This window comes from Coregonus clupeaformis, chromosome 5, assembly GCF_020615455.1.
Source record: "Coregonus clupeaformis isolate EN_2021a chromosome 5, ASM2061545v1, whole genome shotgun sequence".
In the NCBI taxonomy this organism is placed as follows: domain Eukaryota; kingdom Metazoa; phylum Chordata; class Actinopteri; order Salmoniformes; family Salmonidae; genus Coregonus; species Coregonus clupeaformis.
In genome coordinates, this window is record NC_059196.1 from 16240573 (window position 1) to 16256380 (window position 15808).

The 15808-nt window shown below is 43.3% G+C and overlaps 1 protein-coding gene across 2 annotated transcripts in view; it reads left to right on the forward strand.

Annotated features, from left to right (window-relative positions):
* The window catches only part of LOC121563499 (immunoglobulin superfamily member 11-like), a 93980-nt gene that overhangs the window by 71489 nt on the left and 6683 nt on the right, over positions 1-15808 (forward strand). For both annotated transcript variants that reach the window (XM_041875411.1, XM_041875414.1), the window contains 4 exons: positions 3789-3952; positions 11248-11455; positions 11889-12044; positions 13175-13297. In XM_041875411.1, coding sequence (XP_041731345.1) covers positions 3789-3952; positions 11248-11455; positions 11889-12044; positions 13175-13297 — 651 coding nt within the window. The remainder of the gene's footprint in view (positions 1-3788; positions 3953-11247; positions 11456-11888; positions 12045-13174; positions 13298-15808) is intronic.

The following is a 15808-nucleotide window of genomic DNA, read 5'->3' on the forward strand; positions in this document are numbered from 1 at the left end:
GCTCTTTTAGGACTGCCTAAGGTGACTTTTTCCATTAGAGTTCCCTAGGAACACAAACACACCCTCACTCTCACTATCAGTGAATGGACATAAATATAGTACAGGACAGTCGGCCTCCAGAGAGGAGTGGTAGTGCATAGTGAAGCCCAGTTAACGGTAGTAGTGGTGTACTCCACATCCTTCCAGGCTGGCTCCGGGGCTTTAGCGGTGGAATGGAAGACAGGATGTCTATTAAAAAGTCATGGGACGAGTGTGGTAAACAAAATGGGTGTGACATTTAGCTCATTAGAATTACACACTGTCCTACACAAGCCGAGAGAGGGGGAACACATCGATGTACAGTACTTAGCACTCAAGCACGAGTGATTCAACTCCAAACTACAAGACTTGATTGAGCAATTCAACATGTACACCAATGCTTTTTCATAAAAGGATGGTTCCCTTACTCTTTCTGTGGACAGTTTATTTATGCAAGAGCATTTCTTTCTGAGCCTTTCAGAGCTTCCCCACTGGGCACTGACACGTCTAGTTTTGGTTGAGTTGTCAACTAACGGGAATTCAACGTGAAATCAACAAAACATTTCACCATGTCAGTGGATTTAGGTTAAATGACTTTTTGCAAATCAAATCAGTTTTCCACATTGGTTCAACGTCATCACATATAATGTTTTTGTTGAAATTACGTGGAAACAATGTTGATTCATCCAGTTTTTTCCCAGTAGGTCTGGTGCAGCTCTCTCTCACAGAAAAAAACTAAAACATGTGAAGTGGTCAACTGATTATTCATGTGGTTTTTGGAACAAACATTCACATACATTTTCACATTCTGGTGACCTTATGAGGGCTTAATAAAATGGGCCTACAGGAATTCATTGCCAAACCATAAATGAAAATGTTTTCAGGTGGTACTGTACATTTCTCCTTGAGGCCTCTTATCTAAGGATGGCGGGGGAATGGGTGTGGGGGTGGATTCTGGCTGGTATGCTGGGGCTGTTCTGACTCATCATCAGCCCATTACATTTTAAGATACACCACTAAGTACTTTTAGTAGTCCATTATCCACCATTAAATACTCACAAGTTTGGGTATACCATTTTACAGTCCTGGATATGACCATTTTCACTTTTCCACCAACAGGTTAAGCACTGCAACACTATCAGGCATGCCAGCCGATCACTTTGCCTTCCTTTGGCGAGAGATAATGGTTATCTAGCAACTCAAATGTCACTCAATTTCCCCAATGCTTTGTGTGTCCCCAAGGGATGGCCAGGCCATGTGCATACATCTCTCCATGCAGTAAGATTTGAGTGTGGTGCATTCTGTAGTCATGAGGGCTTAGGCTCTTGAGCACTTGTCCCCATAATCCAGTGTATTGAAAATGAGACTACAGCTGTTCGGGGCAGAAAGCTGCAGCCTTGGAGGAGTTTGGGGAGATAAGCACTTGTGCCTTCCATTTTGCCTCGAGGTCCTTTTTCTTCTCGCGCGACTGGCTTCCTTTTTTTGCACTGCTTTATCTATGATATAGGGCTGAGAAAGTATTTAAAAAGTGTGTACATGTCATGTCTTTTGGGTTCAGAACAGACCTGGGTTCAGATATTATTTGAAATCGTTCAAATACTTTGAGTGTTTGATTGAGGCTGCCTGGAGTGCAAGATGGGCGGGGTTTGCACTTTTGGGACAATTTTATTGGCTCCTTTGCGCCAGGCTAGCTCACTAAGTGCAGCTAAAGTATTTGAAAGAAAACAAATTCTGCTAGAATCCAGAGGTTTGAGTTGTTCCATTGAAATGGGACCTCCATGGCTTTGAAAAAGGATGGATCACAGTTACCTAAGGCCATACATACCCTGTGTTATATAAATGTATCTTCCTTTCTTGTTGTATTAACTTCCTTAATCTGAGATTAATGTAGAGATTGATTTAGAAACAAAACATTGGAGTTTCTCAATATTAGAGATGAATAGACTGACCTTTAAGATGATTGACAGTGACTTTTTTTGATTATTTTATCAACTTTCTCAGATTTGACCTGTAAGACAATAATAGCCTGACAGCCAAATTGTAAAGTAGAAGCAACACTTGAGAGCCATTGAGTGGCAGTGGCCACATATTAATATAGCTTGTATCATCGCAGAGAAGTGTTTCAACCAAAAGGCCTACCTTTAATACTTTAGTCTCTATCCTATTGGATTTAAAGGCCCAATGCAGATATTTTTATCTAAATATAAAATCATTACTGTAATAGTTTTCCATTCAAATGGTCAAAAATAAACAAAAATAGCTTTTTAGCAAAACACTATTTCTCAAGCAAGAATTTTGCTAGGACTGTCTGGGACTGGTCTGAGTGGGGAGGGGAAAACTGAAAACTAGCTGTTATTGGCAGAGAGGTTTGGAACTGTCTTTGTTATTGGTCTATTCAAACTTATACTGCCTGGTGATGGCACCAGGCAAGCAAAAACTCCCTCATGCAAAACCTTCTGATTATAACGTCCTGTGCAGATTGTATTTTCAACTAGCAACTATAAGGAAATAATACTGATACAATCTTTTCACACTTTCACAGTGTTAGTTTCAGCAGATGTACAAGATGATACAAAACCAAGGAAAAACTGTTTTGACTGCACTGGGCCTTTAAAACTGTTGCTAGCCTGTGTGGTACACTATCTCTCAAGACGTGCTCACTGAGATTCTTGTGTTTCTCTCCTTCTGGAGCTTGGGCTGCAGGCTGAAGTGTGCTTGCCAGAGGAACAACGCGTAGGAAGTGGTTTTAGTCAGACAAGGAAGGAGCAACGAGCAATCTGTCAGTGATAATAACGTGACAGCTGGCTACATGCATACTCCTACCTATACAATTGGTTTATGTCAGTATCATCACCCTGCATTATGGCAGACAAGGATTCAGGACATGCCCAATTTCTATAAGTTGATTATGGGCATTGTGTTCCTCACTATGTTCAGATAAGATTACTCCAACTGGGCCTTAAACATAGATGGATGCATTTTACGGTAGGATGTAACCCAATTGAGGCTTTAATATGTTTACCGGCTCCAGAAATAGGTTGTTGTACATCCTTTCCCCCCATCTATCTATTTCATGACAGCTAAACAGGATACCGATTGGTTCATTTGGGATGATAGCACCTTATCGGTATTATTCTTCCAAACCGATCCTACTGTAAGTATAGATAGAAAGTTGTTGGCCTATAGAAGGTTGGGAAAAGTACACATGATATAGTCATTAGTATTCCTGCTTTTCTTTTATGTATTTAGTTTGTAAATATTTTATGTGATATTTCAAATTAGGATGTTTGTTTAGCTGCGGAGAACAGTTCAAAAGAGTAGCTTCGAAATTACATTGTGTTTATTTTTGCTGTGCAGATGGAGATGTTGAGATAGGGTTGGGTATGACTTTGTACCATTAGATTAAACGTGACCTTTCGGTTTGAAATATACTGCATATCCATTTAGAGGTACAATATGCTGGAACTTTACTCTTCAACCACAGAATATTTGAGAAACAATTTCTTGAAGGGAGAGGGGAGAACATCACGCAGCCTTACCCTTTGCCCATGATTCACCAATAACTCCAAGAGCAGGGATTTCAGTGATCTCTAGTCTAAATGAGTTAACCTTACTTTTAGAATATATCAAAAGCATTTAAATGCTTTCGAGTATGACCTGCAGTTAAATATTTCAGATACAGATACAGGAAATGTCTCTATCCACAGTAAATGTTTACGGGAAATGTTTCTATCCACCCATTAAATCTCTCTGTATGATTTTCTCTGTAGTGAGCGTGAGGGCGTTGGATGTCACAGTGACCCAGAGCAGCATCCAGGTAGCCCGCGGCCAGGCGGCCATCTTGCCCTGCTCTTTCTCCACCAGTGCTGCCCTCAACAACCTCAACATTATCTGGATGGTCATCCCGCTGTCCAATGCCAACCAGCCCGAACAGGTAACCCTCCTCTAAACATGTGTATGTGATCTGTGTTGTCTGTGTGCCTCAAAACCGTGTTAATCCTCGGAGCTAAAGCCTAGGCAGGCATTAGCTGTTGAAAGCTAACACAAGTCTTCAGGTCACAGGCAAGGTTACTGGCCCATACACCACCATCACATCCCTCTCCACAGCTCCATACACCTACGCTCCCTCCCTAACCAACAAAATCTCTCAAAACAACTTTATTGACGCGCCAGACTGGTCACCTCAATGAGGATTTGTGAATATACTGGACTGTATTCCCATGTGACCCACATGAGTCGCACTCTGACAATAATCACACCGCATGCTTCTGTGCCAGGCCCCCTGGGTATTGTAGTGTTTGGAGCGTGGCGTACGGCACATACAACACACGCCTGGCCCACCAGACTAGTCCCTGTGAACAGACTTTATCTATAGCCGAGCCAGAACCGGATGTAAGTGGCTGCTCCTGCATGCCCAAAGAAGGTCGCTGTTGTGTTGTAAGGCCATCAAACAAAGCACGCAGGTTTCTCCTGGCCCTTTGATTCGGTCTGATTTCCTCTCATCTGCAGCTGCAGGCACCACAACCTCACCTGCCTCCAACACGTTTAACCTCATCCACATAACGTAATAATCTTCTGCACTAATTAACCTGGAGCAGCTGTTCTCACCAACACACACAGGCACACGGGCACACATGCACACACACACTCAGATAAACGCATGCATGCGTGGGAGCACGCACACACACAACACACAATCAGGCCGACAAGCACACACATGCGTGGACACGCACACACACATACATACAATGAGAAGTAATAAACACACTTACATGACACACACACACACACACACACAGTAACCACATTCAGAAAAACATACATAGAGGTGCATGCAGCTGAAAAATATCCAATCTTATCCAAATGTGCACACAAGTGCACACACACGCACCATGCTCACACATCACACCTACACACAAGGTTGCACTGCACAGGTATGTACATGCACCCACACACACAGAGAGGCTGTTTTGACACAGTCAAACGCACAGATGGAGAGTGAATTGCTAACGTAGAGCCATTGGCTGTCTTAACCTCCTTCACGCCTGTCTGAGCACCCTTTTGGTGTAAACGGCGAGGCTCGGGAAACATTGTGTCTGGATGATTCTAGCACGAAGGAATTATTCCACCACATTCATTTGGTGACGTAGTCTCAGCGGAGTACAGATGTGCTGTGTGTGTGTGCCACCTCAGGCTTTCAGGCACCGCTACAACAGGAAGAAGACAGTCAGCTCTCGGCTAGCACGACAACACCTCATCAGCGCTACAGTACAGTACAGTAAAGTATTGAAGTCACCTACACTAATCAACTTGGGTAAAGTAGTTTGAGTGCAGCACAATCATGTAAAATTGGCCACACGTTACAATAGATACAGTATGTTTTGCACCAGAGTCAATACCAGTAGAATAACCAGTTGTAATTACCCGGTAACAAGCTAGTAAATACATACAGGTATGACCTAATATGCTTACCTCTTAACTCTAACTTAAGCTCTAAACAGAATTAACATTGGTAAGAACTGTGTCATCATCTGTAGTTGACATGCTTATTAAAGGGTAGTTACAGAAGTTATTCCCTAAGAGTTATATTGGAATAGTACCAGTAATATAAAGTATTGCCGTACCATAACAGCATTTTGTACCTGTGCAAGAGTTCAGTAAATGTTTGAAATAGGGAGAAACTTCTATCACAAGCGTGCTAGTACTGCATCTTCATGTTGTCTGGTGGGCTGTCTGAAAAGTTCACTGTGGTTTGAGTGTACACCGCTGCCAGTGTTGCGACAGCACAAGGTCACTCTGTAGGAAATGGCTGTCATGAATGATTATGGTTCGAGCCATACACCATGCATAGTTTCTGAAATGATCTTATAAATCTAAGTTTATGACACATACATATTTTTTTTATAGAAAACAGACAATAATTAAAAGCGTACAGTCTATTAAAGTCCTACGTTTTGTCACGTGTGAAGTTTGATCACAGTATTCAGTTTTATGATTTTATATGATATAAAAATGATTTATATTAATTTATATGATTTGTCTTTCTAAAAGAACCACAGGAGTGTTAACACTGGAAATTACAGGCCTCGAGGGACCCCACTTTGAGCAAATGACGACTCTTTTGGACGTCAATATTCTAATGTTGGGACCAGTATCCAACTATGGAATGAAAGGCATACTAATTTTTCCTCACTTACCACACATAGGCCTATGCATACTTGTTTGTTTACTAGTGCAGACTCTCTCGGACTGCTTCGTGTATTTGGTATCTTTTAGAGCATCCCTGTGGTTATGATTAAGATATAAATAAGTTGTTGATAGAGTTTAGTTCACCCAGCTCTAAATTAAACGTGAGAACATCAGTCGTGCTCCTCAAAGACTCAACACTCATAAACCATCAACCTTTTAGGCTGACTGACTATCAGATCCGTCTGCTCACTTCGCAAAGAGAGCTCTTCTAATTATTCAGTTTGTTTACTCTAATCTTCCATGTTTAGCCTCAGATTAAAGGGGCAATCTGCAGTAGCTACATACATTTTTGGACTGATATGTACCTATTGATTCTTAAGAATATCACTTATAAATGTCTCAAGAGCTTAGTTCAACTGTCGTACCCCATCAGAACCCAAAATATAAGCTTGTTTTACTCCAATGTTTGTAAACAAAGTAAAGCCTCAAAACAAAGTATAGCCACAAAATATGGTTTAAACTATACATTTGATAACATGGATGGTCAGTACTTGCACCCATAGCTCTGTCTATGAATTTGAGTGGTTACATTTTTTCCAGCCCCATCCCTCAGATTTAGCAAAACAATTGTGGGGAGAAGCTTTGTTATTGTTTCAACTGCTGATTGCCGCTTTAAGGCAAAAAGCGTGCAGATGGTGAGGCCTGGTGTGTAGAGCCTTGGAAATTAATCTGTTCATTCTTCTTGACTCCCTAATAAACACTGCTGTATCCTGATGCTAGGTGTTATAGGAAGTATAGGAGATGATTCAGACCAGGGTACTATTCACTAGGCACAAAACGGAAGAAAACGGGCCAAAACTATCTGAACTTGCCCAATAAGAAACGTTTTTTAAACCTTTTGCAACGTTTTGCTATACGTTGTGCCCTAATGAATACAACCCATGTCATGGCTGGTGAGTGTTGGGAAGGGGGTTGTTCAGTGGCTTACAGGCAGGGAGAGGGAATGGGATGGCAGAGGGATATGGCAGTGGACATGGTCTTTGGGGCCAGGCCAGTTCTTACTAGGGATCACCGCCATCTGCACACTGTCCATGACCTCTTTTCCCGGCTACGCGTTAGGTCGCCAATGAGGTCACACGAGAGCGAGGGGTGATCTCACGCACACACACACACACACACACACACACACACACACACACACACACACACACACACACACACACACACACACACACACACACACACACAGACAGACAGACAGAGATACACAGTGGCTGCTGCGGTCGCGGGTGCGTTTGGGTCTTATCACAGCTGAAGGGCTGCCTATTCATCTGCACATAAGAAGACAAAGCGTACAGCGCTCAGGAAATTGCGGCTCCGCAATTTACATGCAGTTAAGCAACAGTGCGGAGGGAGGAAGGGAGAGGAGAGAACATCACACAGCTCTACTGAGACGGTTCTGTGGCTCCCTGGGTCCTTTGAACAGAGCAGTTCAATGGGGTTTCTTTCAAACAACGCTGAATAGCCTCCCTGATTCCTCAGCATGCTTTTGTGTGCCTGGCTAAAGGGTTAGGTGTTTTTTATTTAGAAGGTGCGCGCAAATGGCTGCTTCTATCAGAGTTCAAAGCAACAAAAAGCTTTTGAACACCTCCGACACTCAAACATGCAGCTCGGAAGAGCTCAAATCAATACAGGGTTTCATTTCAATCTTACTAATATCTTTCTGGATGTTTTTCCACTTTGGCATCACTTTTCTGAAGAGAAATTGCATTGCTGATGAATTGATCATGTCAATAGCGTTATGCTTCTTCAAATTATTACCATAGTTACCATAGTTTGGTGTTTTAGTTCCTTGTTGTGTATGATTGTAACAGTATGTTGACCATTGAGCTGTGCCCCCCTTTCTGTTCCCCATTTTTAAGCATGGAAGCTGCTCTTAAATTCATGCTTGTTGTAATGTAAAATACTTGCATAGTTCAGGACATTTTGAAATGATCATATTCTGTGCATTATCATCCAAGAACAACCATGTTATACATGGATGGACCACCTTCCATCCTTTCAGTTGTCAAGTGATGCTTCAGTTTATACTGCAACACTAGGTCGCCCTCTTGTGAAGGTTTGTTGCACCTGCACTCTTTAGTGTCCAGAATCCTCATGCGCTCACTTGCCTGGCTGTTGATTCTCTGTTGTTTGGTTTTATTTAACTGTGGGATGAAGTATTGCATTTTAATTAACTTAATTAAACATTACTTGTTGAATTATCTCTAGTGTGTACCAGAGAAAGGCTTTTGATAAACTTTATAGGATTACATTTAACCTAAGTGATTGTTTTTCAAATCAAATCAAATCAAATGTTATTTGTCACATGTGCCGAATACATTACATTTACATTTTACATTTACGTCATTTAGCAGACGCTCTCAGGTGTAGACCTTACCGTGAAATGCTTACTTACAAGCCCATAACCAACAACGCAGTTCAAGAAAGAGTTAAGAAAATATTTACTAAATAAACTAAAGTAAAAAAAAATCTAAAATGTGTAAGTCGCTCTGGATAAGAGCGTCTGCTAAATGATGTAAATGTAAATGTAAAATAAAAAGTAACACAATAAAATAATAACGAGGCTATATACAGGGGGTACTGGTATCGAGTCAATGTGCGGGGGTACAGGTTAGTCGAGGTAATTTGTACATGTAGGTAGGGTGTCACGGATTCTGCCGAGGCTGCCCCTCCTCCTTGCTCGGGCAGGCTTCGGTGTTCGTCGTCACCGGAATACTAGCTGCTGCCGATCTATGTTCTATGTTTCTATGTTGCACCTGTTGTCTATTGTCACACACCTGTTGCCCATTATTGTAATCACGCCTTCCCTATTTAACCCAATGTGTTTTGTGCGTGGTTGTTTCCGTTTCGTGTGTTGTTTGTGAGCGGGTTAGTTCCTCCCTGTGTGGAGATATTTCTGTATTGTATTCTTTACTAATTTCTCAGTAAAGTACGTTTCTTCAAGTTCTGTGTCCTGCGCCTGACTTCGACCCACTGACACGCGTGACATAGGGGTAAAGTGACTACGCATAGATAATAAACAGCGAGTAGCAGCAGTGTAAAAACAAAGGGTGGGGGGTGTCAATGTAAATAGTCTGGGTGGCCATTTGATTAATTGTTCGGCTTGGGGGTAGAAGCTGTTAAGGAGACAATAGTTTTGGAGAGATTGCCTCTATAAGATGTTACTATAACTATTCCAAACTGTGCAACAAGGATCTGTGAGTCTTTGACAATTTTTTGGGCCATCCTCTGACACCGCCTAGAATATAGATCCTGGATGGCAGGAAGCTTGGCCCCAGTGATGTACTGGGCCGTACGCACTACCCTCTGTAGCGCCTTACGGTCAGATGCCGAGCTGTTGCCATACCAGGCGGTGATGCAACTGGTCAGGATGCTCTCGATGGTGCAGCTGTAGAACTTTTTGAGGATCTGGGGACCCATGCCAAATCTTTTCAGTCTCCTGAGGGGGAAAGGTGTTGTGGTGCCCTCTTCACGACTGTCTTGGTGTGTTTGGACCATGATAGTTTGTTGGTGATGTGGACACCAAGGAACTTGAAACTCTCGACCCGCTCCACTACAGCCCCGTCGATGTTAATGGCGGCCTGTTCGGCCCGCCTTTTCCTGTAGTCCACGATCAGCTCCTTTGTCTTGCTCACATTGAGGGAGAGGTTGTTGTCCTGGCACTACACTGCCAGGTCTCTGACCTCCTCCCTATAGGCTGTCTTATTGTTGTCGGGGATCAGACCTACCACTGTTGCGTCGTCAGCAAACTTAATGATGGTGTTGGAGTCATGTTTGGCCACGCAGTCGTGGGTGAACAGGGAGTACAGGAGGGGACTAAGCACGCACCCCTGAGGGGCCCCAGTGTTGAGGATCAGCGTGGCAGATGTGTTGTTGCCTACCCTTACCACCTGGGGGCGGCACGTCAGGAAGTCCAGGATCCAGTTGCAGAGGGAGGTGTTTAGTCTCAGTGTCCTTAGCTTAGTGATGAGCCTTGTGGGCACTATGGTGTTGAACCCTGTAGTCAATGAATAGCATTCTCACATGGGTGTTCCTTTTGTCCAGGTGGGAAAGGGCAGTGTGGTGTGCGATTGAGATTGCGTCAACTGTGGATCTGTTGGGAATTGGAGTGGATCTAGTGTTTCCGGGACGATGGTGTTGATGTGAGCCATGACCAGCCTTTCAAAGCACTTCATGGCTACCGACGTGAGTGCTACGGGCCGGTAATCAATTAGGCAGGTTACCTTCACTTTCTTGGGCACAGGGACTATGGTGGTCTGCTTGAAACATGTTGGTATTACAGACTCGGTCAGGGAGAGGTTGAAAATGTCAGTGAAGACACTTGCCAGTTGGTCCGCGCATGTTTTGAGTACACGTCCTGGTAATCCGTCTGGCCCCGCGGCTTTGTGAATGTTGACCTGTTTAAAGGTCTTGCTCACATCGGCTACGGAGAGCGTGATCACACAGTTGTCCGGAACAGGTGGTGCTCTCATGCATGCTTCAGTGTTGCTTGCCTCGAAGCGAGCATAAATGGCATTTAGCTCGTCTGGTAGGCTCGTGTCATTGGGCAGCTCGCGGCTGGGTTTGTCTTTGTAGTCCGTAATAGTTTGCAAGCCCTGCCACATCCGACGAGTGTCAGATTTAAGATACCGTCATACCCTTTATTTCCTCCAGATCCAACAATTCAGAGCATTATGTTTGTATCTCAATATAAAGCTCTGCATCAATTGACATCTAGGTAATGCACTTTTCCCTGCTGACCCAGGATGGATAGAGTTGGCCACAGTTTCATAAACTCACACCTGGATGTACAGTGACAGAAAATGTCTGATGTTCCATAGAAATATAAGTGGTCATTCGCACATCCTAGAAATATAACAGAAAGGCCGGCAGATTGTATGTTCCTAATTCGATCCATAGGAACTTCGTTAGGTCAAACTAATGATATTCCATATAAATGGTGTTAGTGAATCTCTGCCTTTGTCTTTCTCATCTCAGGTGATCATCTACCAAGGTGGCCAAGTGTTCAGTCTAGCCAACCACTTAAATGGCCGGGTGGGTTTCGTGGCCACCATGCCCAGCACAAGTGCTTCTATCTTCATCAACAACACCCAGCTGTCAGACACGGGGACCTACCAGTGCCTGGTCAACAACCTCCCCGACAGAGGGGGGCGCAACATCGGGGTCATCGGCCTCACCGTGCTGGGTAAAACACACACTGCTGCATTAGAATTACAATGAAGTTGTATACTATACACATATAGCCTGGCCACTATAACTTGACTACTGACCAGGCTACTGTGCATAGCCTACTGTGATACAAATGGATGCATTAAAACGAGAAAGTGTAAACGCATTGCATATTGTAAGAATTCTATTGTATGACATGAGCTTTTATTTTGACAAATGAGTGTCCTAAGCTGGTTTTAAATATGGCTCTTATAGCATGCTGGGACACCACAGTTCTGTATGTGTATACTATAAAAACAAGACCTGCTTTGGATAAGAGCATCTGTTAAATGACTCAAATGTAACGTAAAATGTAACCCCAATGCCTCTTCAGGAGGCTAGGATCTGTCTGTGCTGATCGCTAAGGTACTAACTATACCCCTCTCTCTCTCTCCCTCCTTCCTCTCCAGTGCCCCCCTCGGTGCCCGCATGCCGTATCCAGGGAACGCTGGACGTGGGCGCTGACATCATGCTGATGTGCAGCAGCGAGGAGGGGATCCCCACGCCCACCTACGCCTGGGAGAAGTTGGAGTCGCTGCCCAAGCTGCCCCACACCGCCATGCAAGGTATTAAACCCCTGGCCGTGGGCGTGCCCTTTTGCCCCACCTTCGCTGGTAAATCAACGAGTATCTTCACGTGGCTCAGCCCGCCCACCCCCAACTCTGCCCCTCAGGGTGCCACCACCCACCCTGGTCCAGTTCAGGGCCTGCATTCACAAAGCATCTCACAGTAGGAGCTGGTCACCAGTTCCTGTCATTTGAGTAATTATGATCTACAAGGTAAACTGATCCTAGATCAGCACTCCTACTCTGTGACGTTTTTTGAATACGGACCCAGTTTTATTTGTGTGTGTGTGTGTGAGCCGTGCAGTGGCCTCTCCTCTCTCTCTCCAGCTGTGTCATCACAGCACAGTGTGATTCTCACCGTACTACACTACTGCTCGCTTCAACACAAGGCTACCCTCCACAAGAACCAATCGGCTTAGGTTTCCTTCATTACTCCTCCTCCTGCCGGTCTGTGTTGTTTAACACAGTAGACATCAACTGTACCAATACTGCCACCATGATATCTGTCTGCAAAACAGCCCATGTTGCAGAGAAGAGGGTAGTGGTGATATCTAGGCCAGTAATCTGGATGTAGTGCTTATGTGGATTGTTCCAAGCTCCTATGGTAGCCTTTTCTTAAAGGCAGTAGTGTAATATAACGTAATACTCCATAAAGTATCAGACATATGAACAATGGCACTGTAACTGGGTTTATATCAGCAAGGTGCTGTATAATATACAAAATATACACCAGCCGTTTTACGGTAAGTGATTTGGTGCCCTCTATTGGGTTTTTGCCAGTAGTCCCAGTTAATGTACCATATCCTAAAGTAAGTTGAATAATGCTGTTACTTGAAATAACATATCTGCATAAGCTAAATAAGCTGTGCTCAACAATTATTTCAACTGCCTAAATGATTTGAAATTATTTTGGTTATTTCAATTATGTAAGTAATGTATGAATGTATTGGAACACATTACAAGCAAATGGTTACATGAATCATTAGTCCAAAAGGAATTTCATGCATATTTAATGCCAATGCATTTTAATAAGATGTTTTTGTGTTTTGTCTATTTGTTCTGGGATTGTTGATGGTGTTCCCCAGTGATGTTTTAACCCCAGACTGGCATGGTTTGTGTTTAAACCCCAGACCAGATGCAAGGGACCGTAACACTGAGGAACATCAGCACCAGTACATCTGGTCTGTACCAGTGTACAGCCTCCAACGCCATCGGCAAGAGCACCTGTCTACTCAACCTGCAGGTTGTGGCACGTAAGTACCCAACATAATGATGACATAAGCACGGCTTTGTGCAGTACCACTCGGGAATAAAAATAAAAAAACTTAAAAAAAAGTTACATCCTTTGAATACACATTTTAATGTTAAAAATGATTTCACTCTGGAAATATTCCTCCATGATATTTTTATTTTATTTTAAGGGGTAGATCAGCTTTAATATTGCAGATAGACTGTGGCTTCTATCAATGTAATTGTCTGCATCCTTTCCAATACCCAATATATATTTTTTGTAATTATATATATTATTTTAAATATAGATTTTTTTTTATATACTTTCCTTCTTTATTATTTTCCCCTAAGCCTATCAACCCTCCTGTAATTGGAATAAACTAATGGACAACAATAATTTGGCTTCTACAGTGGGGAAAAAAAGTATTTAGTCAGCCACCAATTGTGCAAGTTCTCCCACTTAAAAAGATGTGAGATGCCTGTAATTTTCATCATAGGTACACGTCAACTATGACAGACAAATTGAGGAGAAAAATTCCAGAAAATCACATTGTAGGATTTTTAATGAATTTATTTTATGGTGGAAAATAAGTATTTGGTCACCTACAAACAAGCAAGATTTCTGCCTCTCACAGACCTGTAACTTCTTCTTTAAGAGGCTCCTCTGTCCTCCACTCGTTACCTGTATTAATGGCACCTGTTTGAACTTGTTATCAGTATAAAAGACACCTGTCCACAACCTCAAACAGTCACACTTCAAACTCCACTATGGCCAAGACCAAAGAGCTGTCAAAGGACACCAGAAACAAAATTGTAGACCTGCACCAGGCTGGGAAGACTGAATCTGCAATAGGTAAGCAGCTTGGTTTGAAGAAATCAACTGTGGGAGCAATTATTAGGAAATGGAAGACATACAAGACCACTGATAATCTCCCTCAATCTGGGGCTCCACGCAAGATCTCACCCCGTGGGGTCAAAATGATCACAAGAACAGTGAGCAAAAATCCCAGAACCACACGGGGGGACCTAGTGAATGACCTGCAGAGAGCTGGGACCAAAGTAACAAAGCCTACCATCAGTAACACACTACGCCGCCAGGGACTCAAATCCTGCAGTGCCAGACGTGTCCCCCTGCTTAAGCCAGTACATGTCCAGGCCCGTCTGAAGTTTGCTAGAGTGCATTTGGATGATCCAGAAGAGGATTGGGAGAATGTCATATGGTCAGATGAAACCAAAAAATTACTTTTTGGTAAAAACTCAACTCCTCATGTTTGGAGGACAAAGAATGCTGAGTTGCATCCAAAGAACACCATACCAACTGTGAAGCATGGGGGTGGAAACATCATGCTTTGGGGCTGTTTTTCTGCAAAGGGACCAGGACGACTGATCCGTGTAAAGGAAAGAATGAATGGGGCCATGTATCGTGAGATTTTGAGTGAAAACCTCCTTCCATCAGCAAGGGCATTGAAGATGAAACGTGGCTGGGTCTTTCAGCATGACAATGATCCCAAACACACCGCCCGGGCAACGAAGGAGTGGCTTCGTAAGAAGCATTTCAAGGTCCTGGAGTGGCCTAGCAGTCTCCAGATCTCAACCCCATAGAAAATCTTTGGAGGGAGTTGAAAGTCTGTGTTGCCCAGCGACAGCCCCAAAACATCACTGCTCTAGAGGAGATCTGCATGGAGGAATGGGCCAAAATACCAGCAACAGTGTGTGAAAACCTTGTGAAGACTTACAGAAAACGTTTGACCTGTGTCATTGCCAACAAAGGGTATATAACAAAGTATTGAGAAACTTTTGTTATTGACCAAATACTTATTTTCCACCATAATTTGCAAATAAATTCATAAAAAATCCTACAATGTGATTTTCTGGATTTTTTTTCTCTGTCATAGTTGACGTGTACCTATGATGAAAATTACAGGCCTCTCTCATCTTTTTACATTTTTACATTTTTAGTCATTTAGCAGTCGCTCTTATCCAGAGCGACTTACATGAGCAATTAGGGTTAAGTGTCTTGCTCAAGGGCACATCGACAGATTTTTCACCTAGTCGGCTCGGGGATTAGAACCAGCGACCTTTCGGTTACTGGCACAACGCTCTTAACCACTAAGCTACCTGCCGCCCCAGTGGGGTAGTTTTTAAGTGGGAGAACTTGCACAATTGGTGGCTGACTAAATACTTTTTTTCCCCACTGTACTTCCAGCTTATACATACTACAACAATTTCACGGACAGTATATTTTATATTAGTTCTCTTTTGTTTGTTTTTAGTCCCAGCCTTCAGCTACTCTAGGAGAACTTTGTTCCCACGCTCCCCCTCTCCCAATTCCACCCCTGGCAGTGGGTAGTAACACTGTCAGCGGAGTTAGTATGCTGCTACTGCACTCGCCTGACCCTGACAACTTTAGTGAGTGGCTTGTTTGGGGTTTGTGACTGTTGTCATGGAGTAAATGGCATGTCACCGGTTGTCACTGGCAGGGTGGCTGTGGCTGTGGTGAGTTCTCTGACAGAGGCTCGGGGGCTGTCTGTTTG